This window comes from Eubalaena glacialis, chromosome 16 (genome assembly GCF_028564815.1).
Source record: "Eubalaena glacialis isolate mEubGla1 chromosome 16, mEubGla1.1.hap2.+ XY, whole genome shotgun sequence".
Taxonomy (NCBI): domain Eukaryota; kingdom Metazoa; phylum Chordata; class Mammalia; order Artiodactyla; family Balaenidae; genus Eubalaena; species Eubalaena glacialis.
Window position 1 is genome coordinate 30,952,505 of NC_083731.1, and position 26,655 is coordinate 30,979,159.

The 26,655-nt window shown below is 38.9% G+C and overlaps 1 protein-coding gene across 6 annotated transcripts in view; it reads right to left on the reverse strand.

The window, feature by feature from the left end:
• The window catches only part of LMO7 (LIM domain 7), a 192,062-nt gene that overhangs the window by 50,194 nt on the left and 115,213 nt on the right, over nucleotides 1-26,655 (reverse strand). For 5 of the 6 annotated variants that reach the window (XM_061171219.1, XM_061171215.1, XM_061171216.1 and 2 more), the window contains exons 6-9: nucleotides 11,452-11,482; nucleotides 10,554-10,667; nucleotides 6,007-6,205; nucleotides 1,787-2,039 (exon numbers count right to left, since the gene is read on the reverse strand). In XM_061171219.1, coding sequence (XP_061027202.1) covers nucleotides 1,787-2,039; nucleotides 6,007-6,205; nucleotides 10,554-10,667; nucleotides 11,452-11,482 — 597 coding nt within the window. Of the gene's footprint in view, nucleotides 1-524; nucleotides 804-1,786; nucleotides 2,040-6,006; nucleotides 6,206-10,553; nucleotides 10,668-11,451; nucleotides 11,483-26,655 lie in introns of all 6 variants that reach the window. The other variant, XM_061171220.1, reaches the window with a different exon arrangement.

Below are 26,655 nucleotides of genomic sequence, written 5' to 3' on the forward strand. Positions count from 1 at the left end.
ACAAGGGTCACAGGCCAGACTCCAAGCAGGCGGGCTCATGCAGGCAGGTACACCTGGGCTCATCCGAAGCACCACTAGCTCTCCTGGCTGCATGGGTGTCCCGGGAGTTTCTGGCCCATTTCTTAGCCAGTTCCAGCAAGAGTGAACATCTTTGACAGTCGCTGTCTAGCCTATGATCTGCTTTTTGTATTCTACTAAAAACAGCAGAGCTTCTGTCAGAGCCTGAATCCTCATCGTCAGAGTCTGAATTCCTTCTACCGTGGAGTGACATAGAGAAAGGAAAGAGAAAAGAAGACAAAGAATTGGAGAACGATGCAACTAAAAATAACGTCAAGCTCTGGCTATGTAGAGGACTTTTTAAGATCCAGATCCTAAAGTTTAAATTTAAACAGTAGTTTCTTCAGTTAGCAATTCTACAGACGTTGAAGGGAAATTAACCTCTCGCATAAAAAGCGCACATAGAATGCACCCAGTCAGGGTACTGAATGGACAGCGGAATAAAAGAAACATGCACAAAGACAAACCTGAATCCCTGAAATTCTTTATACCATGGTTTATAAGTTTCCCTTTTTATTCGTTTCCAGTTCACATCTTCTGGGATCCAGCATTTGGGAAGAAACTGATCAAAAGCATTCCCTGGGCTTGGCACGATTGGGCTTAGCTTTCGCACATAAAGATCATCCTTTACAGTGTTGGGTATGCTTGTCTTTTCTTCTGCCTCTTCCAAATAACAAGAGGAGTCTGAAGTTTCTTGTACTGTTGGCCAGTTCTCCACGTTTGTGCCCCAAGTTCTCCTCTCGTTACTGTTCAAAACATCCAACCAGTTAAGACACTGCATGAGCAATTTGTGACACAGAACACAAGAGGCATGCTTTCTGTCTCACAAAGTTTACACTGTGAATGCAGCCAATTAGTTCCCATTCTCATCAGTCTCATCATTCCAGCTCCTACAACAAAGTTAAGGCATTATAATAGCATCTCATTTTAATTGGAGAAGAAAGAGCTTGATACAGAAGGGCCAAAGACAATTATAAAATGTGTTAAAAGAGAGAGACAAATTGCAAACCATCTGGGGTGTTACTTTACATATTAAAAATCAAGAGCACAATAGACATTGCAATCCAAGAGAAATTTTTCTGACCTCGTCATTCTGTATAGCCCAGTGGCTAATGGGTCAGCAGGAGAAAAGATTGGTGAACAAGACTTAGGAGAGATGTTTTTCGAGATGAAACCCTCGGGCCTCTTTTTCATTTGGAATCTACGGTTGGCTAAGTCATCCAAGACTACATCCGGCAACCTCCGTTCCTCCTCCGAGTCTGATGCACTCTCAGAACCATACACCTCCTTCTGATAGGAAGCTGGATTCGAAAAATCATGCTTTGCTCTGCTGATTTGATGGGAAATTAAAGGATTCTTTTTGTGTCCACTGAGCTCAGTCAACACAGAAAAGAAAAAAAAAAAAAAAAGGAAGAAAGCAACACAGCAGAGCTCACAATGAACAATGTAAGTCATCCAGGAAGCTGAAAGATAACCAGTGAGCTAAAGGCATGCATCTAAAAAAAGAACCGGCAAATCATACGCTGACATTCTAAAACGGAAGAAATCTCTTCAAGATACGGATGACTAAAAATATAGGTAAGTAAAAGAAATATTTCATTAATGAAGTTTTATGTTATCTGTGAAATACATTTTAAGGACCATTCCTTTTTACCAAATTTAAATATCCCGGCAAATTCACAAAGCAGACTGAATTTTAAAATTCAACAATCAGCTCTCATCCCAGTACCTTGGAAATGCTCCATCGGCTTCTATGTAGACTGGGCTTGCCCAGCTTCTTCTGTTATCCTCATTTTTGTCCAGCTTTTTCTTCCTCAAGGGCGCCGGCACATAGGATGGCTGTCTACTCTTGTTGGGTAAAAAGCGATTGAATGGTAAAGCAGACTTTGGTTCAACAGCTGAAATCCTTCGATATGACATATCATTTTTATTATGGTCCTGCATTTTGAATGTAAATTCAGAATCTGTGTCACTTTCACAACCTATTAAAAAAAAAAAGGCACAAGAATTTGCTTTACTCTCCAGATTACTCCTCAAACTGAAACCCACACAGCATGCCTGCTTTTGTCTTTCCCTTGGAAACCCAGTGCTCTACTGCTAACTGCAGGGAATATTTTTAGAAATTTGTCATGAAGTTGTGATAAGACCCATCAGGAGGAACTTGCTTTGCATACTGGAGATGCATGCAGTACATTCTTTCACTGTTGCACATTCTAAGCAGAAAAAGTCCCGGTTTATGGCTGAACCCCTTTTCTTCCCAGTCTTCCTGGACCTCACGATTTTTCATAAAATTTGTTGATGGAATACATGTGAATAAAATCTAGCAATCAAGTCAAAGATGCCTAAAATGAGATCTGAATGTAGTTCGAGGGAAACTCAGTCATTTAAAATAAATCATGCAGTCATCCAAAATTTCTGTAAGGCGAGAGACAAGGGAAGACAAAGAAAGAGATGCAAAAAGCACAAGATCACAAAGAAGTTTGATAGATCCTTGTGAGACCCCTATGAGCAAGAATCACACATTACATATGAGGTTGGACCAAATGACTTCTAATGTCCCCCCAAAATATTAAGAGAACGCAGAACTCGAGGCTTTTTCTGACAGTGGTCACGGAAATATTGGGAACCTTGTATTTTGATTCAACATCATTTACACACAAATTTGAAAGAATACACTTTGATACACCTCAAGGTCAGATAGATACAAACACTAATCCGTTCTCAAAAAAAAAAAAAAAAAGTCAGTCTGTTCTTTTAAATACACGGGAAGAAATGAGGGTACAAAACATTACAATAGATACGATATAGATACGATAGATACAAGCTTCAGCTGCCTCCCATTCTGCCCTTTTCTTCCTGCCTCTGTGTATTTGTTAAGAAACTTTGCAAATGTTGTATGCTTCCCGCCAGAGCTCTCAGAGGCTGGCTGTGCACAGTACCTGAGGACCTGGGAGCTGTGGGCTCTCGGCAGGAGCACACCTGCGGGGTAAACCTGAGCCAAAGGCAGTCTCGTCCCCTCCCCCGTGCCTGGCAGGAGTCTACAGTGAGTAACAGAGAGGCGGTTGAACACACAGCTAGGAGACCTTGAGACAGAACCGGGAAAGGAGAGTCATGGCAAAAAACGAGGAAGTATAGCAGCTATGACCAGAAGGATTAATAGTCAATAATCTCACGCTTTGTTTTTACTGCCTCCTAAATTTGTACATTTTTTGGAAATAAGAGAGAAATGTCAAGGATTCTTGCTAAAATTTTGTACATGTGAAATTTGTACAAAAGATCCTTCTACTCTGGAATTTTTTAAGCTACTTTTTTTTTTTTTTTTAGTCCAGTACAGTATGCTGCAGAGTAGGCAAATATTCTTGATCTGGTAAGAGATATGGATGAAAAATGCCACCTGCCATATCAGTAAACAAAGGATATTGCGGCCATCCAGCCAGCAGCCACTGCACCTGTCCCCAACTGTGCACCCTGAGGGGATTCAGGATGGAGAAAAGCAGGCTACTCGCCCCATATAGTTAAGGTGCATGCCAAAGGAATGATTTCAGTGAGCCCAGACTCTTTCATCTTTCCATACATAGGAAAGCTTGAAATTCATTAACTTGAGATGTCTGGTTTTTCTTTAATTAACAGTAACCTTTTGATGTTCTGACTATCTGAGTGAGTTGTTTTTTGTTTGTTTGTTTTGTTTTGTTTTGTTTTACAAAGACTCCTATTTATCCCGGCTCCACCCTTACCTCTTCAGCGCTATCTGAGACACTGTCTTCTGGGCTTAAGTCCTCAGCAAGTCTGCTGAATAAAACATCATTCTCAACCTTTAGATTGTGCTTTTGCTTTTGTTTTTTCAGTCAACAGAGGCTTCATATAAAACTAAGGAATGTGACTTTGCAGTTCTGTTAACCTAAAAATATTATCTTATCATCAATATTATATTGATCATCAATTTGGGACTACAACCTGGTAGGTAGCAGAATTTCAACATACCAATCACAAAAAAGTTTTATCATCCTGGTGGCCCCCAGGATTTTCTTTTTTTTTTCTTCCTTAGTTGTAATTACCAAGTCTTCACTTCCACCCTCTTCAAACATGGTCTGCAACTCCTTTCCCAAGATCAGGAAGCAGCGTGACAGTAACCCTCTGCTTTTCCTCACAAGGACCAGGCACCCAGCCCAACAAGTATCTGAGGAGAATGCTTCAAGTCACACCACTGGACCACTGCCTTTGAATTGACTGAGTCTGTATACTCCCACATGCCTTCAATACGTGTCCCTTTTATTTTTGTTGGTCAGATAAAAATTTAAACATCACATGTGTTAGGTTCTTTAGTCAGGACAAAGTAATATAGTGGGTTGAGAATTTCAACCTCTGCTTTTACAGCTTTAATCACTCAGATGAATCACGAACTCAGATTCATTTCCTTAAAACTATTATAAGAGTCATCTGGGCTATGAAAACATTAAACCTAGACAGCCAACAGCCAACAAATACAGCAGTAATTGTAAAGGTTAACTCAAATAGCCATTCACTTTTTAAACGTTTAAATGCCACGACTACTCAAAAAGCTAAAGAATTTGGGGTTTTGTTATAATATTTGTTGATTCATTTTATTTTTGAAAAACAAATTCATTGTACTTTGCTTTATGTAAATTTACATTAAAAGAACAACAGCAAATAAAGGTTGAATTCTAGCTAACAATTGCATGCTGAAGCATTTAGGACAAGTGTAATGTTCTCTGAAGTGCCTCAAAAAATAAGATGGATAATTAATGCATAGAGAATGAGAGCTTGGTATGTGATAAAGCAAGCACAGTAAAATGTTATGGTAGAACTAGGTGGCAGGTACATGGGTATTCATGTAAAATTCTTCCAACTTTGCTGATGTTTGAAATTTTTTATAATAAAAACATTAGGAAAAACATTTAAAATATAAAATAATAATCAAAATAAACAAGCAAAGTAAACTCTCTAACAATCCAGCGAAAACTCACAACCAGAACTCTCAATTTTTCATGCTGATGGTGGAAGCACAGAAATAGTTCAAGAAACTTCACTTGTGGTTTCAATCTAGTCAATTTGAATTGCGAGAGGCATACAGTTAGAAATTTCTGACACCACCCAATAGCCAGAGGAAAAAGACTTGCATTTAAATAACAGATTTGACCATAATATTGGGATTTTGAAAGAAAGTTCCTTCCCACAACAGAAAGACTTTCATTAACATGTTCCTTTCACACTTGTCCTGGGTTTACTCTGGCCCTGACAGACGCAAAAGATGTTTTCTAACACAATGCCAGTGTTGTTACTTAATCAAAGTTTAGCATAATATTCTATCATGACAGATATCAATCATTTATTTTCTTAGAGATAATTATTAAAATATTTTCCTGTTTTTTCTTAGAAGTTTTTTTTTTTTTATCTTTTGCAGAAAAGTAAGAAAAGGGAAGAAAGCTTATTCAGGAACTAGAACAGACTTTTATAGAATCTTATTTACTTTCTTTTTTATGTTTAGATATATCAGTTATTAGGCCTCAGAGGCAGAGATTATTAAACCTGAATCTGGAGAGAAAAGAATTAGGATAGATTATCGCTGATAAAACAGGTCATAGTTAACTGTCTCTTCCCCAAACTCCTCTAAAAACAGAAGATTAAAAAAAGTGAAACTATCACCCCTCTAGTGGCAATATAGTGAGGAAGGAACAAGAGAGACAGAGAGACAGAAAGAGAGACAGAGAGACAGAGCGAAGGAAGGGAGGGAGGGAGGGAGGGAGGGAGGAAGGAAAGAAGGAAAGAAAAGACACCCCCAATTATATTTCCATCTCTACAAAAATATACTTCTTGGCGAAATTTTTGCCTCAATAGTTTCACTCCATTTTTCTACTCTCTCCGATTCCCAATTTTCTCTCAATACACAAAGAAATAAAAATAAACTGTCGAGTCCAAAACGTAACTCACCTTCACGTGCCCCCCTCAACGTGATATCAGAGGAGCAGCTTGTGAATGACCTAGACCCCAAAGAGTCCAAGCTTTCAAATGAGTCTTCTCTTTTATAGTTGCCTGGAGGAGCAAGAAATTCTCCACGCTCAGCACACCAGATATCACCGTAACCACTGTCTCTGCCACTCCTCTTCAGGCAGCTGGACTCTTCAAGTGCCTGAAGAACATTTTTTAAAGACTAGTAAGTTAGCATAAACTTCCAAAAATGCTATCAGTTATTGCTTATTTATTTGCAATAGCTCAAGTTGTGCTGCATTTGATAGGTGAGGCAATGAGACTGCCCCATTAAATATCAGAAAAAATCTGATAAAAATCAGAAAATAAATCTGTAAATGTTTTCCCACAACTAATACTTGGCACTCATGTGACTATATGGAGGTATTCAATATTATTTAATAAAGTAATATAGTCTATTTAATAATAAGGGGGAACATTTTAATAAAAGAAAAGCTAATAATTAGAGTAACATTCAAAGGCTAAAATCAATTATTATCTACACTTTTCTGGCAATAAACGTGAAAAGAGGCAAAGAGAAAAGCCAACCTTAATTTTGATATCCAAAAGGAGAAAAGTTAGTAAGATTATATTCAGCCTACCTCCAGGAAATATTAGGGCTCATTTTTATTAAATAAACAAAAAAACCATAACAAAGTTCTTTAACAAAAAGAAAAGTTTTAAAAGAGAGAGGGGCAAGAATAGCAGGTGTACACTTCACAAATTCATTTATTTTCACTCAAAACCTAGATGTGAACCAAGGAAAGTAGACTTGTTTGTTGAATATAAAACATTTTCCCTGGATCTAAGTGAAATATTTGTTTAGCTCATATAACAGCTATATAGAAATATGTAAATGTTATTAACCATAGGTTTGTAAATCATATAGAACTTACTAAAATAAGCATTTTTAACTAACATTCCTCTAGGAAAGTTAACAGCAAAATACAATTGGACTTTTTAAAATTAGCATGTAAGTAGAATTTATAAAGCCTTTAGCATAGTTCTAATACATAGTACTCAATGAATAGCTAGTAACTCTGTAATTTTTTTTAATATGGTAGGTAATTTTGTTACTATAGTAAAAATCAGAAATGTTTCTTTCAGGTGATGATACTAATACAGAGATAGGAATTCCTAGGTTCTTTTTTTTTTTTAAAAAGCAGAGAGTTTTCCTTTTTTTTTTTTTCTTTAATTTTATTTATTTTTGGCTGCTTTGGGTCTTCGTTGCTGTGCGCGGGCTTTCTCTAGTTGCGGTGAGCGGGGGCTACTCTTCGTTGTGGTGCACGGGCTTCTTATTGTGGTGGCTTCTCTTGTTGGAGGATTCTTAACCACTGCACCACCAGGGAAGCCCCAGGAATTCCTAGGTTCTTTAACAACCAACTGTAATATGTCAACTTTCATTAAATCATTATTCAGAAAAAAAGCTATGAAAGAGAGTTGGGAGACAATTGGGATGTTCTGAATATAGACTGGATATTAACTAATGGGGAATTCATGACTGTTCTTTGGCCTAGTAGACATCATAGGTATATGGAAGAATATTCTTACTGTTAAGAGATGCATGCTGAGTATTTAGGGGTGAGTTGTCTGCAATTTACCTTGAAATGATTAATTAAAACACAGATGGATACATAAATAAAGCCAATATGGGACATGTTTAATGATTAAATCCAATGGAACACAGGTGGGTATTTGTTGTACTATTCTTTCAACTTTTAATTAGGAACATTCTCAAGATATGAAAAAGCTGAAGAAAGAATGTTTACAATGAATAATTAGCTGTCTCAGGCATACTTTTGGCTAAGACTGGATGTTAATTCATGGTTGATTGTTTGACAAGTGTTTAAGTGCCAGTAGGGTCTAGTAGATTTATGTGAGATTTCATATACTTTAGACGCCACACACACCCTGGAATTAGAGTTGACATCCTAGCATGAGAATGAAAGTGCCTACTTTGTACCCTATTTCCAAGCAGATAGGGAAGCTGGGCTTAGTGCTGGTACCACCAAAATACTTCTTAAAAAATACAGATTTTAAAATTCTAAGTAAATCTTTAGATTTATCAGGTTTCTTAGACACACACTTGTTGAGGCCTTAGAGTTCAACACACAGGAGATGATTTTTGACCTCGTAAATGTTAAAGATAATGATGATGTGCCACCATGGTTATAAAAGAACCTAAGTTTGGCCCCGTTGCCTGGTTCCTCCCCCTAACCCCCACCAAGGACTTTACTCTGACAAGTCACCTAAAATGAGTCACCTACAACTTATAGGATGACTAAGGGTCAACAGCTTACTGCAAGTATTTTTTTTAATATATATTTTGGATTGGCCCTTAAGCATTATCTAGTTAAGGGAGAAAAGTTTGATGAACACAAGGATTTTGATTTTAACAGAACAGATGCAAAACAGCTCATATATTCACATACCTCTTATGGCTCTCCACACTCCACAATAATGGAATGGAACCACAACTATAGTTTTACCTATGAAAATTCTTTTTTTTTAAAATAAATTTATTTATTTATTTATTCATTTATTTATTTATGGCTGCATTGGGTCTTCGTTGCTGCGCGTGGGCTTTCTCTAGTTGTGGCGAGCAGGGGTTCCTCTTTGTTGTGGTGCATGGACTTCTCATTGCGGTGGCTTCTCTTGTTGCAGAGCATGGGATCTAAGCACACGGGCTTCAGTAGTTGTGGCATGCAGGCTCAGTAGTTGTGGCCCACAGACTCTAGAGCACAGGCTCAGTAGTTGTGGAGCACAGGCTTAGTTGCTCTGCAGCATGTGGGATCTTCCCGGACCAGGGCTCAAACCTGTGTCCCCTGCACTGGCAGGCAGATTCTTAACCACTGCGCCACCAGGGAAGTCCCTGAAAATTCTTTTTTTTTTTTTTTTTTTTTTAATAATTTTGGGGGGGGGGCTTTTATTTATTTATTTATTTTTGCTGTGTTGGGTCTTCGTTTCTGTGCGAGGGCTTTCTCTAGTTGTGGCAAGTGGGGGCCACTCTTCATCGCGGTGCGCGGGCCTCTCACTATCGCGGCCTCTCTTGTTGCCGAGCACAGGCTCCAGATGCGCAAGCTCAGTAGTTGTGGCTCACGGGCCTAGCTGCTCCGTGGCATGTGGGATCCTCCCAGACCAGGGCTCGAACCCGTGTCCCCTGCATTGGCAGGCAGATTCTCAACCACTGCGCCACCAGGGAAGCCCTGAAAATTCTTTTTTATCTACTCTGATTTTGACACTGGTGACAGGAAGCAGCTTCGAATAAAGCATTCCCAGCACAAACACTCTACTAGGATGATTCAACCTGAGTCAGACTGCCATAAAAAGAACCAAAGGCTGTAACGAGAACACTAATGCAAGAGCCAAAGTCCTATGTTATTTTTAACTGGATGTTTTCTTAGTTGAAATACCTGTAAGGCAAGGCTTTGCCCTTGCTCAAAGCCCTGCCACATTCATCCTTCAGAGCCTTGCCCTCCTCCACTGCACTGACCTACCTGTTCATCTGTCTACATCAGAGGGTTGCACTGTAAGGATGGGTCATCAGCCTTGTATGAGTGTTTTCTCAACAACTAGTACAATGCTTGTGCATGGTATTATCTCAACTGTTACCTGAATTAACTGTTTTAAGGAATTTAAATAGGGTATTATCAACTCTTTACAATTAGAAAATAAAAATCCAGAAGGAATACCCTAACCTTCTAGACTATACTCCCATCTCCCTATAATGTATGTGGCTGGGTTCAGGCAAAACTATTTAGAGATCAGAGTAGTTATAAGGCAAAGTGATCATTTTCATCCTAAAACTTCTATCTTCCAATTATAGTAACTAACATTTATTACATCCTTACAATGTGCCAGAGACTAATGTTAAATGCCTGATTGGTACAGTATCCTTTAATCATCATAAAGACCCATCAAGCAACTACTATTAATTAGATGATCATATATTATTTTGATGACATATTTTCTTCTGCACACAGCAGATTCTCCTGCATAAATATCACCATAGTGAAGTTAATTTTCCCGTTTGAATATTATGAGTGAAGATTTGGCCAACTCTGGTCAGCGCGGGCACTTGAGATATAATGACCCATGGCAAGACAGTAAGATAAACAAATGAGTAACTTCCATACATTTTAATAGCCCTGAAGCACCTCTCTATTACAGGTTAAGTTCATAATATAGAAAGAGTTAGGTTATATAAAGTGCCTAAGAAAGAAAGTAAATTAGTATTTTGTTGAGTTACCTAAAATTAAGAAATAAATACGTATACCTATATCATATACCCTGGAAACTGCTCTGAAATACTTACTCACTCCTTGTGGTGGCTTACAAAGCCAGCAAATGAGTAACAATCCTCTCCACCCATCCCAATCAGAGCCGCCATATATTATAGAGGGAGGAGAAGAAGGCAGAGGGCATGTGGAAAAAAGAGACGAAGGGGAAAGGGGAAGATGAGAAGAAGTACTAGTTAGAGTAGTTGTCTCATACAGATAGAGTTTCCTTACCTTAGTCAGAGCTTGTCCTAAAAGATTCTCAAATGCTTTCAAATTAAGATAAGGACCATTATAGTGGGGGTTACTTTGTGCTTTTCTTCCCAGCCAGTACAAAGTTATCAAAACCTTTAAAAAAAAATTCCATGAAACAACAAGATCAGTCTATTTAGTAACTAATGGCAAGCTCAAATGCAAGTGAGCACTGTAGATAAAAGACAGTATCTATGGTTGAAAAGTAGATTTTCTTTTAAATTATATAAAGGAGAAGGGTCACTAAAAATGTTATTCTTCTTAGATTTCCATCTCTGAGCACATTCTCAGAGCAAAAGCCTAGACCCCAACAGGTATTTATACTCTACCGGTACACATGAAGAAGGAAAAAATTTACAGTATGAAAACATAAATTAAACTTTTAAAGTAATATTTTTCCAACAATCTTACAGACTGCACACTTAAAATCAAAAATTCTCAGCTTCCCTAATAATGATATTGAGCGCTTATGTTTTTCAATAAAGCTGTCACATTTTTAGAAATTCTTCTAATATGCAGAATATTATAGATATAAGTCTACATTGGGCAATTACCCAGAGTTCTTAAACATTTAGTGTTTTTCCTTAAAGTCTGATATTGGTGTTTTCTGACTTGCTCTCCTAAAAATCCTACAGCCTATTCATTTGCCTTTACCACATTACTAACATGTAAGGACCCACTCCCTAGATTTAACCCACCTTCTTATACTATGAGGTCAGAAAATACATGTTTCAACCATATTTAAACACATTTAGAATTTGTTTCTAGCAAAACTTAGAAAAAGGATAGAGAATATATCAGATATTTTTAGATCTCACTACCTTTTCACAGAACATGTACGTAAAAAACCATTTATAATGTCCCATTAAATATATCTTACATTTTTCACTCTCCTATCAGTCTCTTCTTGCCTGTAAAGAAAAAAGAAAATATCCATTAGTAATATCTATGAACCTTAAATTGTTAATTATTAACTAGAAAAAACTCATTTGTATTCTAAAGTTCTATGAATATTAATACCACCTGGAAGTTCAGAAACCTTAGTATATTATCCATCAGAAGGATTTTTCCATATTCACTGATTTCATGAAATATAATGGTCAGTTTTCTATAAAAAGCAAGGTTGTCTTTTTTTCATTATTTTATTCATTACAGCCTGATTTTTTAAATGTGTTATTTGCATTTATAAGTTTTCATTTTAAACAATGTTTAAACCCAATCAAAAGGGGGGAAAAAAATCAATGCGTGCTCACGGCAGAAAAAAAAAAATCAGGAAACGGGGGAAAAAAACCTTAAATAGGAAAAAACAAAAGTAATTTTGCCCTGAGTTTTCTTTTCCACTTTGCGTGAGGGTTTTTTCACTCAAGTTCCCCAGAGAAAATTGCTCAGAGACCAAGCCCTGCAGATGTTGAAAAGTGCAGTTTAAAAAATATCCATGAATCTCTGCCTAAAGAGATTTCACTCTATTATAAGCATCATGAGTTTTGCCCCCACCTGTAAAAGGGCATGATATTTGTGGGAAAAGTTAAAGAGGCAGATGTCACCGCAATGTTGAAGACGAGAAAACATAAGTTAATTAACAAAGGGATGGATGACCCTAAACCATTGGTGCTTTCCATCAGAGACTTAAGCAGGATCATTGCTAATTCAGAGAGATGCAGGAGCCTGAGCTAGATGACCTCCAAGGTCACTTTTCAGTCTAAGAGTCATAAGTAGTACATTTATAAGAAAATATATATGTATACACATACATCGTGTGTGTAAGACATATAAAACACACATATATAACAAATATACACAGGGAGACAAAGAAAAGGGGGAGAGAATGAGCACACAAATGGAGACAAACATTTAACTTAGCTTTCAAAGGATCCATGGAGACAGCTACGACCATTCCTTCCCATAAGATAAACATGAACTGAAATGAACTTAACAACATTTGCCTCTCACCTACCCCCAAAACAGCATAACAAAAATAAAATCCACAAACTCTCACCCTACTGTGGAAATGTAAATTGGTACAACTACTTTAATACATTTGGTAGCATCTATTCAAGCTGAATATACAGTATATGCATATTCTATGACCTAGTACTTCCACTCCTCGATATATACCCAACAGAAATGCTTACAGATGTTCACCAAAAGTCATATATGAGAACCTTTATAGAAGCACAACTCATAATAGAATAAACTGGAGCTACATCTATGTCTTTAACAGTAGAATGGATAAATTATGGAATAGCCACACAATGAAATATTCCATAGCAATGAGAACAAACAACCTGCAGCTATATGGTTCAATCTGACAAACAATGGGAAGTAAAGGAAGCCAAACAGAGCACAGACTGTATTATTCATTCAAGTCGAGAACAAAAACAGGCATTACAAAGATATGGTGTTAGGAGTCAGGATACTGTTCGCCCTGGTGGGGGAGGATGGAAGTGACTGGAAAAAGGTGAGGGGCTTCTAGGGCGCTGAAAATTTCTTATATTTTGATCTGTAAGCTGGCTATTTAAGTGAGTTCCATCTCTGAAGTCTGTGAATTGTACGCTTAAAATACACATATAAAAAAAGATATATACTTCAAAAAAGCAAATAAATTTTACAGCCCAAGTACTTAAATCGTAGCTTATCTCTTAAGTAAAAAAGAAAATCATCTTGTAAAAACAAAATCAACATTTTTCAAAGAAGTGGGGGGAAAAAAATCACTAGAAACTGACAATAAAAAAAAATAAGAGTTATATTGGGAATTCCCTGGTGGTCTAGTGGTTAGGATTCAGCGCTTTCACTGCCATGGCCTGGGTTCAATCTCTGGCCGGGGAACTGAGATCCCGCAGGCCACACAGCATGGGCAAAAAAAATAAAAAATAAAAAGTGATAAAATATATAGCCTCTTTTTATATTAATGACCAACAAACACACCTCAGACATCAACCAGAGCACAAAGAACCATCAATACTCAATGAAAAGGATACATTAGGCTGAAAATCACCACACTCTTAACAGTCAATGCAAACCACCCCACTTTTCTCATAAGTACACCGAGGGCAGAAAGAGCGACAGAGTTCTCTTGAACACCTGACCTCCTTTCCACAGCCCTCTCTAAAGGTTTCTAATCCAACACACTCATTTACTTTGTCTTGTGACAAAGCAATAATTGTAAACACAAGGTATGGCCTATTTTGGAATAAACACTCACAATAAGCAGTGACCTTGGCACTATAACCTTTCCCTCATTTCACATTCCCTTCTGAATATGAGCATTTATAACACGCTCTTGAACACAGTGACACACATGCCAGCCAAATTGCTGTTCTATCACTGAAATGTAATGCCAGGAATTCACGTAGTCAATGATTTGCTGGAGTCAATAGAGGTCAACTTCTGACACACAACAAACACATCTCATTGTATGCAAGTCAGTAACCAGGCGGCTCCTTTGCCTGCTGTGGCCACAGGGCACAGCCCCAAGGCCTTCCAAATAGAGCAAGCGTGAGGGCAGAGGAGAAGCTCATGGTATCAGTCTCTCTATGAGCCATCCAAGATATTGCCCAACCCATAAGAACCAAAAATAAGACAGTCTGATCTACAAATAGGCTAATTCCCTTACAACAGATATTTCAAGAATTGACATGGTATAATTCCATGTTCAAAAGCATGGTCTTTGGGTCAGATGTAGGTCCCACTAGCTATGTTCATCTCGGCAATTTACTTAACTCTTGAAGCTTCCATTTCCTTCTGGAGAAACTGCAAATAATGGCTCTTATTCCAGGACATCATAAGAAAAGTACACAGGTATTTAGCAGAGTCCCTAGCCTCATGGTAAGTGCTCATCAAGCAGCAGTTATCACTAGACTGTAAGCTATGTGAGGGCAGGGCCCATCTGATTTACCAAGCTACCCACACAGGCTTCTTAGTGACGCCATGCTGGACCCCAATATTTAAGTTGCAACCAGCCTGCCTGACACTCCCCATCTGTCATCCCTGCTTTATTTTTCTATTTATAACCATCAACTGCATGCATTCGTTTATTATCTGTCTCTTCATAATCCAAAAGGAATTTCTGTGATTTTATTTACTGCCATATCCCAAGTGTCTTAAGACAGGGTCTACCACCTGACAAGTACGTTAAAATATTTTATTAAAAATGCCTAGTACATGGGACTTCCCTGGTGGTCCAGTGGTTAAGACTCCATGCTTTCAATGCAGGGGGCGCGGATTCGATCCCTGGTCGGGGAACTAAGATCACATGCCACTCAGCGCGGCCAAAAAAAATAAAAACAAAAACAAAACCTCTGAGTTCCTTAAGTTTTCTAAATTAATTATTTCCATAATTTTTTTAAAAATGCCTAGCACAGTGCATGGCACACAGATGCTCACCAATACTAATGTGAACACATTTATTTAGCTTACAGAAATGTAAGTCAGCAAAAGAAAACCTGAAATGATAAAAGCTCAGGAGACTCCTATGTGATGTCAAAGAACAGTTAAATTACATTAGCTTACTTAAAACATCCAATTTTGACTCAAACTGTATTGATACTCATACCTGGGCTTTTTTTTTAAAGCTATTTTCTTTAAAATTGCAATAAAAGGAATTCTTTATAATCATAGATCAATAACCCAAAAAAGGCACAGGTTCAAAAACAAAGGGCAGCTTCAAAGTGCTGAGTACAAAGATTAAGTGGTGGTCTCTGGGATAAAAAAGCTTCCCAGCAGAGCTCTGAAAGACAAAGGCCAAAGAATCCAAACCTTCCTTGAAACCCAAATTTACCATAAAAAGGGACAGAGATGAAACATTAATAGTTTGAAAAAATGACTATATTGAATATGTTGCTAGCCTTCTCTGTGTATTACACACTAATTTAAATATTGTTTAATATTCAAGAAATAGCAAGTATGACATAGATATCATCTTCCACTCTGTTAATGGAATAGCTCTGGTAATTCTTCACTACCTGACAAAGGACCAGAAAACATGTGCTCATCACAGAGCTCTAAACTTTCTGCCAGAGGCCAGGAAGAAAAGAGCCATAAACCCTCAAGTAAGCCCATCAGTGAAAAAGATCCATCAGTAACCACCTTATCCTAACTTCAAGGTATACTTAGAGCCAGGAAACTCTAGGTCTGATCCTTTCTTTATTCAAAGCTGTTTTAAAATACTCGTACAAATCCTCAATCAAGGAGCACCATCTCTAAGGAAAGGACCAGGGAAATAAAATCCATGTGGATGCTCTGGCTCTCATCAGGAGACCCCATTCTTCCCCGAGGCAGCAGCGTGGCTAAGAGGGCAGGCTCTGGAGTCAGACCTCCTGGGTGTGATTTCTGGCTCCACTTTTGGGAGTTGTGAGAATGTGGTAATGCTTATCTAACTCTGTGTCTCCATAGTCTCACCTGGAAACCACATACCCATCTCACTGGGCTTAAGACAGACATTTGAAAATTACTGAATCCAAGCAGATCAAGTAAAGGAGACACTTCAAGACTATCCTCCAATTGCCCATCTCAACCATACAGTATGGTGGAAGGGAAGTGGCGAGAGGACAGGCAAGTTTCCCCACACATAGTATTTTCCCCCTAGAAGAGACATTTCTGTGAAGCACAATTCAAGACACTCTTTCATGTTCTGCTTTCCTTTCCCTCTTTCTCTGAAAGACTTTGAACAAGAAATTGTTTCTAGAATAAGGTCAAACAAAGAGCAAGGCAAACTAGTGTGGTAAGACCGTTGTTGGCCAAACATCCATGCTGGCCCCAAGCCAGCCCTCCTCACCCGCCCTTTATCTACCAGGGACTGCCTAGGCCAACACCCTTCAATTTTCCAAAAGCTCAAAATCTGAGGGAAAAAAAATGTGCCTACATGGCCAAAGTCTATCTCTCTCATATCTGATAGCATAGTTTGGGAACAGAGTGTTAAAGGATGAGATTCTAGTTTTATTATAGTTTGGTGCAGCCAGCTGTATTCTAGGGCTTCATCAAAAATATTTCCAAATACGTTCTGTTTATCCCAAGAGCTAACCCTGGGCCCACATGCATGCACCCACCTCAGCCTCTCATAGAATCTCTCCTGGTGGACAGCAGAGAGCTGGAACCACACCTGACTCACGACTGTACCCCTGGGGTCAACCACAGGCCTGGCTAAGAGCTGCCAAGCTTCCAATGTTCATATATAAGTCACCTAAAGCCACTCACAGAGCCAGTCCAGCAGATCAAGGACAAAGAGTTGGAGGAAAATTCCCCCCAAATAAGATAAAGCTTCACAGAGCTTGAAACCGAGTGCTACTTCTCTCTTTATGTTCTTCCTCCATACCTTTTTTTTTTCTTCTTCCATATCTTGATACACCTTTTCCTCAAGGTACCAGCTTCTTCACTGGCAGCACCGTAAGCTCAATCTTGTCATGTTCTGCCCCAAGATCAAAATCCCCTAGCACTTAATTCTCCACGCTCCAAAATCATCCTTCCTCCCTAAATCCCAGCCCGCACCCTGCCCAATCCAACCTCGGTGAAGATCAAGTACAGTTGTCTTACTGAAGCATCTTACAAGGAAGCGTGTGATGAAAAACTCATGCTGGAATTTCTGATAGAGTGGGAATATCTTTGCTCCAGATACCACGGGGGAAGACTCCCTACATCCTAACAGGAGAGATGAGACAGGTGGTACCACCTGCCACTCCCCCAAGCTTCTCTGGCTACAAGGAATCTGGAGTTCAATAAGAGACTCAAGTATAACTTCCTACCCCACCCGGTCTCCTCCCTGCCATACACACTCATCCCTCTTTCTATCCCTAATCCTACAGCCCCCATCATCCCCTTTTCTTGGCCTCAAATAAGCTTTTACCTTTGTTCCTCAGAACAACTGCAACTCACTGGGTGATTATGTCCCCAAGCATCCACTTCCTGAGGCTACTTCCCAGAGTAAGGCGTGGACCCAACCTTTCCAGAGTCAGTTCTAGCCCTGCCCTGCCCTGCCCTGCCCTGGGCAGCTTCAGCTGACCGGGATATGCCGCTTGGGAAATGGGGTTGACATTAGAGAAGCTGGGCTCACACAATACTTGGTCCTCCTCCAAGCCACTAAGTAATCCCTGCCCTCCAGTTGTTGCTTATGTAGTCTGGCCACCTGTTCACAACTTTTTAAAATATGTCAAGAAATGAGGTCCTGGATCATGATTTCATAAGCGGTCACCAGTAGAAAAAAGTGTGTGGACCGTATCTGCTTTCAATCTGTCAGGTATGCATGAGGTTAGGGAGGAGGCATGTGTGTGGCCAGGGGAGACGGTTGAGACCATTCAAAGCAGATGCCCTTCTCATTACAGCAGCGGCATCGTTTTCTATAAGAGACAAGACAGTCTGCCTCCAAATGGGAGGAAAGGGTTGCTCAGGATACTGAGTGAAATTTTAAGAAGCATAGTGACATAATAATTTCTGACGCTACTGTCTCTGAGGGAAGGGCCTGTTTCTATTCCAAATGCAGGAAGTGAAGAAGGAATTTAGCAATCTATCAGGTAACGGCTCCTTTTTCTATTAACAGACATTTTTATTCATGGAAGCTCTTCCATTGCATTACATAAAATAGAGCAAACCTTTCTCTAATGACTGGCAAATAGAAGGAGGAAGAAATGTGTGGATAAAAGTTAAAGATGAACTCTTGAAATACTGTACTCAAAAAGTAAGCTGCATTTTAAAAAATGAAGTTGAAATTCTTCCTTTCCTCCCACCTTCATCTCTAAAAATGAAACTGTATTCCATTTGACAATCTGCCAGTAATGTGAGACACATGTGACTCATAGGCTTTTAATCTGCCATGGCTACAAAATGCAGCTCTACCTGACTGTGGAAATTGTAAAAATGGCACTTGAGAAAATAATACCATATCTGGAGATAATTAGTGAGCAAAAATAGATAAACTTGATGATTTCTGTACTTACCTATGTGAGACAAAACTCTTGGAAATTCAACAGTTTTTGCCCTAGGAACATAATGCTTATTCCAAACATGACAAATGAGTAAGTACCCTCTCGTTAAAAATCATTTCTTATTAAATTTCAGACCCCACCCACACAGTACTAAGAATAGCTAAGTTTCACTTAAAGAGAAAGGAAAAAAAAAAACCCACATGCATTCGAAGACACTGGCACACAGTTCCACTTAAATAATGAACCTGAAGAGCTGCTGCAGGAGCTGAAAAGTGGGTTTTGTTTCTAACTCTCTCAACCACAGACTTTTTGCAAATCTTCTTTTCTACTTTTTGGAGTATGTTTGCTATTACATAAAACTGATTTCACAATTTGAGACTCACACATGTATATCCCCTGTTAGATGGTAACCCAGAAACAGACAATTCCTGAATACAGAATTTAATATCCATGATATATGTTCTGTGTACTAAATGGAGTTATGACCTTCAATTATATAAAATGTGCTGGGGAGAGACTACAGGGGGTGTCAATTACAGGCTTACCCATCATTTTACTTCTGTAGGTAACAATGCCAGGTAGCAGCAGCAATGGGAAGAGTGGGCTTGGTTTTAGACATGGGAAGTTTGAGACACATGACAAAGTAGAAATGTGAAGTAACAGGTAATTAGACATACAAGTAGGATGTTCAAGCTAGAAATCTAGGTTGGAGATATAATCTGGGGAGTTGTCAGCGTAGAGATTAAGTGTAAAGTCATGAAGCTACAATGAGACCCCCCCTAGAAAATAAGTGTAGATAGAGTAGAGGTCTAGGGATTGAGGGCTGGGAAACCCAACACATAAGGGCTAAGAGGTGGAGGAGAAACCAGCAAAGCAGACACAGAAGGACCAGCCAATGTGATGGGAGTGGCACGCCGGAGGGGAGGAGAGGGAGACGGAGGCAACAGTCAAAAATGTTGTTGAGAGGGGAATGAGGATGAGCACTGAGGAATTACTGCTGTATTCTTTTCTTAACCCTTATAATATCTTACACACATGTAATACACACTCACTCAATTACTAATTACTTCTCCTCAAAGGAGAAAAAGAAAGAAGTATTAACATCAACAAAAATCTCATCAAAACCACCGATGTTCCTAAACATACAATTTAGGAGAATACTGAGCTAGATGGCTCAGGTGCCCTTCCAGACTTCTGAGCCCACACTTAGCAAAGCCAACAAGAAATTCAACTAAAGGTATAAATCTTCTAGTCTTTAGCATCATGATATTGGAATAATAATGTGCCAGGTGAGGAATTTTCCAAGTCAGTATTTGTCAAACTGTGTACCATGAAGCATGAGAAACTGGCAGATTGAATGGGGCTTAAGATCAAAACTTTTTACAAAGTGTTGCATATTTTCTCCTTAACACATAACAGAAAATTGAAGTTGTGAAAAGCCCTACAACAAGAGATTCGTTTTACTTACACTTTGAAAAATTCACTTTCTCATAGTTTTTGGCAGAACAGTTACTAAAATCTTAAGGAATTCTGGTATCGATGAAGTATTTCCCAATTGTGTTCTGTTTAAGTCCACTTTACGCTTAATTGTATCATGTATATTAATAATAATTACCTTTATTAAGCACTTTATATTAATCATTACGTTGACCGTATTGCATTATTATCTCCTTTAATCCACACAACAATCTAATGATTTATACATTAGGAACTTGGGACTCCAAAGGCTTAAAAACTTTCCCAAGGTCACAAAACTATTAAGACTTGATCCATACTTGCCATACACTAAGGACCATGCACTAAGACCCTGTTTTAGTATTAGTGCAGTCACCCTTTCTACCTTAATATATTTTTAATAGTTTACTTCTTTCTTAGTCCTGAAAAATAATTGTCTGTAATATCTTAAAGTATAAATGTCTCTCAATATTCTCTCCAAGTGTTGGTTCAAAACCTATCTACGGCAACAATAATTTCCTGCCTAAATCTGTCTCTCAAAGACAATGGCAGAAGTTCCCCCTTACCTTTTCTGGCAAAATTTAGATTTGTACTGTACTATCTTGCACATACAACCCGTTATGGGATTCTGCAGATGGAAAATTGCCAAAGCATTTTTTAAAGGACTTCCTTCTAAGTAAATGAAATATATCACAATAATTCTCATAGTGAGAGAAATGCAAGGCAGAGATTACCTGTTCTTATCACTGCTAAGCCTTTATGAGTATGGTTTCTTTAAGGCAAGTACCCATCGAGTATAAATTAAAAGATTATAAATTAAGCACAAACAAGATTAAATGGGAAAACATTTTGGTTAGTCTCCTGAAGGTACATTTTCTGACCTTAAAAAAAAAAAAAAAAAAAAGCAAAAAAAAGCTAAATCTACCTTTAGGTTTGTGAAAATTAAACAAAATATATTTAAAGCGCCTAGCATGTAACTACTTATTTCCTTTCTGATGAACATGAAAGCATAAGGTGTAAATTATTATTAGTAAGTTATTATATCATTACACCAATTCCTTAGCTGTAGTTTATATTAAATGTGCTATGTGTGTATAGTACAAACCCGTATTGACAAAGTAGTGCATACCAAACTATTGATTCATGCTACACATTCAAAAGTCTCCATATCGCTTATAAGTATATTATTCTCCCTTGCCTAGAAGTGAGACTTGTTTCAAAATTTTAATTCCACCATGGGAAAAATCAGCATCACGGCCCCCTCAAAAAAATCCCTAGCCCAAGTTTATCATAAATCATTTTTAGTCCTAAATTTTGCCTGTTCTAGATTAGCCTCTCTTATCTCAGTGTTTTTAAAAAAACACCAAATTTTTCACAATTATATTTAATCCAAAGGTTCATAGGGGCAATATATATTTAGAACAGAGTTTCTTGACAATATTACCCTTTGAACCTTACAATTCTTCATTGCGGGGAATTACCCTGTGCATTGCAGGATGTTAAACAGCACTCCTGGCCTTATTCACTAGACACCTCTCCTCACCCTAGTCAAGACAATCAGAAATGTCTCCGGAAATTACCAAATATCCCCTGGGGCACAAAATTGTCCATGGTTGAGAACCACTGTTTTAGAGGATCTAAGAATTTAACTAATTCCTCTTCATAAAGTATACTCAAGGGCTTCCCTGGTGGCGCAGTGGTTGAGAATCTGCCTGCCAATGCAGGGGACACGTGTTCGAGCCCTGGTCTGGGAGGATCCCACATGCCGCGGAGCGACTAGGCCCGTGAGCCACAACTACTGAGCCTGCGCGTCTGGAGCCTGTGCTCCGCAACAAGAGAGGCCGCGATAGTGAGAGGCCCGCGCACAGTGATGAAGAGTGGCCCCCGCTTGCCGCAACTAGAGAAAGCCCTCGCACAGAAACGAAGACCCAACACAGCCATAAATAAATAAATAAATAAATTTAAAAAAAAAAAAAAAGTATACTCAAGGTTCCATGGGCCTAAAACTAGCTGAAACCAAAACCAATCTCATGAGTAGTAAATGAAGTCTGAGGAGTTGACTCACTGTCCAAGAATGACAAAATATTAAATTAAAAACATATTATGACTTATCTTCCTTGCAATTTGTATAAAGCTGCCTGTCCTTCATTAGAGAGTTAACACCATGCATCATTTAAAAATTTCCATTTACATATACCACCTTCCACAGATGTGCCATTTCCTTCTTAGCCGTCCATATAATGCTTCAAATTTTGTAATCTTATCAAAGTACCACCAATCACTCTGTATAAGTCATTGAGAAAGAATGGACATGCTTCAAAGGAATAAAATAATTGGTTTTCAAATTCAGATTAATATAACACTGCCTTCTTCAATTAACTTTCAAGTTCAATACACATTCAATCCCGATGTCCTTCAGAGTAGTTTACATTTCTTGCAATCAATTTCAATTTTCCCATTTTCTGTGAATACCTTTTTGAAACTTCCAAGACTAATGAATCTAATCAGCTCTTTCTTCTTGTTTCTCCCCTTCACCATATTTAATCTAAACCAAATTTAAATAATACTTCCCAGGCAACTTTTCTTAGATATGCCCTTTATATTCCCACTATCACCAGTTCAGAATTTAAATTGAATAAGTCTTCGTAAGTGCATGCATCATCTAATCCCCGAGCCTGTTCATCCTTCCACATGCTCTGCACTGGTGAAGGGCCCCAAATTTCAGAGTCAGAAAACTAAGGCCTAAGCCAAACAACATCTCCCTCGAACACTCACTTCCCCACCAAACAAATCCTATCAATTCTAGTCCTTAAATCTCTCTGTAATTCCTTGCTTCTTTCTCAGATGTATTTCCTGTCTTTGGTCTTCCCCCACTGCTCCTCCTCCTCCCCAGAGATTCCTGAAGAATCGTCCTAAAATGGAATCCTCTTCATGTCTCCTATCTTTTTTTTTTTTAATAAATTTATTTTTTATTTTTATTTTTGGCTCTGTTGGGTCTTTGCTGCTGTGCACAGGCTTTCTCTGGCTGCAGTGAGCGGGGGCTACTCTTCGTTGTGGTATGCGGGCTTCTCATTGCAGTGTCTTCTCTTGTTGAGGAGCATGGGCTCTAGGCACGCGGGCTTCAGTGGTTGTGGCACGCGGGCTCAGTATTTGTGGCACACGAGCTCTAGAGTGCAGGCTCAGTAGTTGTGGTGCCCGGGCTTAGTTGCTCCGCGGCATGTGGGATCTTCCCGGACCAGGGCTCGAACCCATGTCCCCTGCATTGGCAGGCGGATTCTTAACAACTGTGCCACCAGGGAAGCCCCATATCTCCTATCTTGACATTCTTACCTCTTACGGTTTATTTCCCTCAAGTAAAGTTCAAAACATAGCATTCACATTCATCATCTGCCCACTCTCGGTCACCTCGTTTCTTGACCTGCCCCAACATAAACCCAACACTCTTTCTATAAAACAGCTCTAGAACTCTCTCAACAGCCCTGATCTCTCCCACCTCCACATAAGAGACAACAGGAGGTTTTCTCTTCCTAGAAGGCTCTTGACTGTTCTCCCCCACCTTTGAACTGTTCATCCTTTCAGATTAAACTCAAATGTCACCAGCCTCTGAAGCCTTCCTATCTTCTAGAGGCCTCTCTCATGTAAGCCCATGGGTGCTCCGCACAGAGTGCTTTTAAAGCATTCCATTAAATTATCTTCCTAGTCTCTCCCACTGGACTGTGAACTCCCTGAATTCAGAAACAGAATGCTGTTCATCTCTGGCTGAGTACTTAAAATATAGGCACTAAAATATTACCAGAAAGAAGAGATTAGTCTTCAGCCTCTTCTAAAAATCTATCCTACCAATCATCTAGAATCATTTTTAAGGGGCCATTTACTCCCTCTCATCCCCACTAAATCATAGGGCTCCCCATGCTTTATCTTGAACTTAATTTTAGTTACATCCCCATTTCCGTCTTTCAGCCATTTCCTGTTGCATCCCACTCTATTCTGACTTTAATCAAACAAGTCTAACACAACAGGACCTGTTTACTCTCACTCCAGAGCTATATATTCCATTCCTTCAGCCTAACATGCCCAGAATCTGTCACACATTTAACTCTTAAATGTCAATTTCCAGGAAACTCCCATAGGACATTGCCAAGTCCCTGATACACCATCACTTTAGAGTCCCAATCGCTCATACAAATATAGAGCCATACCATTATTCATCCACTTATATCCATTACTGACGTTAATACATTTTGTGTATTTGTCTCACTACCTCCAAAGGACCTTTGAGGACTATTTTCTTTCCACAAACATTATTCACATACAGTTGACCTTTGAACAGTGCTGAACATGTAATACCATAGTACCTATTTAGTGAAAAAAGTCCACTTGTACGTGGACCCTCACAGTTTAAACCTATGTTGTTCAAAGGTCAACTGTACTGGGGGTTTTGCTGAATATTTATACAAGATGAAGTAAAAATATTCTTAGGATAATAATGTCACATACCTTCTCTTTGAGTAGTTCCCATTGATTTATCCCCTAAAACAGAGGTTCTCAAACCACGGTCTCCAGACCATCAGTATCCACAGTACCACAGAACTTGTTAGAAATAAAAATCCTCAGACCCTACTCCATACCTCCTGAACCAGCAACTCTGGGGTTAGGAGTCCAGGTATCTGGGTCTTAGTGAGTCCTCCGGGTGATTTGGATGCATGCAAATGATTGAGAGTCAGTGCCCTAGAAATATACCAAAGTTAAAACCACAGCTTAACTGAAGCTACAGCTTCAACTAGTTTAGCTACTTCTCTGAAAAAGGAAGTTAAACTGAAACATAATTCCTCTAGTCTTACCCAACTAGAATTAAAAACAAACAATAAAAAGCACAAAGAAACTCAGAGTTAAGTGAAAAGCCTGGAACTGCTGCCAATGATTTTCAAGTGTTGACTGAAAAACCTCAACGTGTTTCCCTGGGCTTGCGTGGGCTTAAGAGAGCACCATAAAAATGCACGCAATTTGTTGCTGTCACTGCTCACTAAGCTGTCACTTAGGATGTCTTGGTCCAGGGATCTAAAGGACAAGGAAGATCATTGAGTTCACTGCTTAACACTCCATAAGCACCAACACTCCATGGGATCCAGAAGAGAACACCCAAACATAAAAACACACATACCGGGGCCTCCCTGGTGGCGCAGTGGTTGAGAATCTGCCTGCTAATGCAGGGGACACGGGTTCGAGCCCTGGTCTGGGAAGATCCCACATGCCGCGGAGCAACTGGGCCCGTGAGCCACAATTACTGAGCCTGCACGTCTGGAGCCTGTGCTCGGCAACGAGAGAGGCCGCGATAGTGAGAGGCCCGCGCACCGTGATGAAGAGTGGCCCCCACTTGCCGCTACTGGAGAAAGCCCTCGCACAGAAACGAAGACCCAACACAGCCATAAATAAATAAATTAAAAAAAAAAAATGCAAACCTTTAAAAAAAAAAACAAAAAAATACAAAACAAAAACACACATACCATGTCCACAGAACACAATGTTTCAAGAAGGCCAGAAATGATTTCTCCTATAAGTTTTCTGAAAAGTCAACCACTGTCAGCTTTAAAGGAATGAATGCTATTCAGAAAGTTAAAATAAGTTAATTTTGTTACAGTCATCTTATAATTTCCTCATAATGTCATACATTCCTGTTATATGTCTCTGAAAAAGGGTAATTGGTGAGAAACTGGCCTAGACCTATTTTTGTATTACCTAATCTCTAATTTGTTTTCCCCAGTTAAGAAGAAAGTCTGGATTTAGTAACACTGGAATAATGCATCTGGTGAAAGAGTAAATGAGCATGAATCTAAGACCACAATATTAGAAAATCCTACACACAAAATTATAACACCAAAGTAGCTTACATAAAAATAGTTGTGTATATTAGGGTTGTAAGGCACCACTAACAAACACCAACACAGACCAACTTGTTGAAAACGGGTACAAAACATGGATAAAGAAAAGTGGATAGCGGTTGCACAGATCAATTAAACTGCCATTGGTAAATTTCCTTCTTCATATTCGAAAATGTGAAATAATGTGAACATATTCAGGTCTACTGATTAAAGAAGGTGGTTGCCTTTGACATTTAAGTATAGCCCTTATTTTATTCAAGTTACCAAATCTGAAGTAGAATAATAAACTAAAATGTAGACAAAGTATCAATATTATAGACAGTCACTCAGTGAAATAAGAAAAGGTTAAAGCCAGGTAAAATTAAATGTTATTCTTGTTCAAGTCTTTTGCTGCCCTGGCTAAGCTGGGCATGAGACAGGGGGGAAATAACTACACCCAAACCAGAAGGTGGGACTGAAGTCAGGATACATGTCTTGGCTCACGAGTGGCCTTGGAATAGCGTCCTGACCTCTTCTGGGCCACATTTTCCCTCGCATGTGAAAGGAGGACTGCACTGGATGGAGCTGACTCTTTAGTACCTTCCGGCTCTGATAGTCTGATTCTTACCTCTTATAAAGGAATATTGACATGGAAGCAACCTAAGTGTCCATCATCGGATGAATGGATAAAGAAGATGTGGCCCATATATACAATGGAATATTACTCAGCCATAAAAAGAAACAAAATTGAGTTATTTGTAGTGAGGTGGATGGAGTTAGAGTCTGTCATACAGAGTGAAGTAAGTCAGAAAGAGAAAAACAAATACAGTATGCTAACACATATATATGGAATCTAAG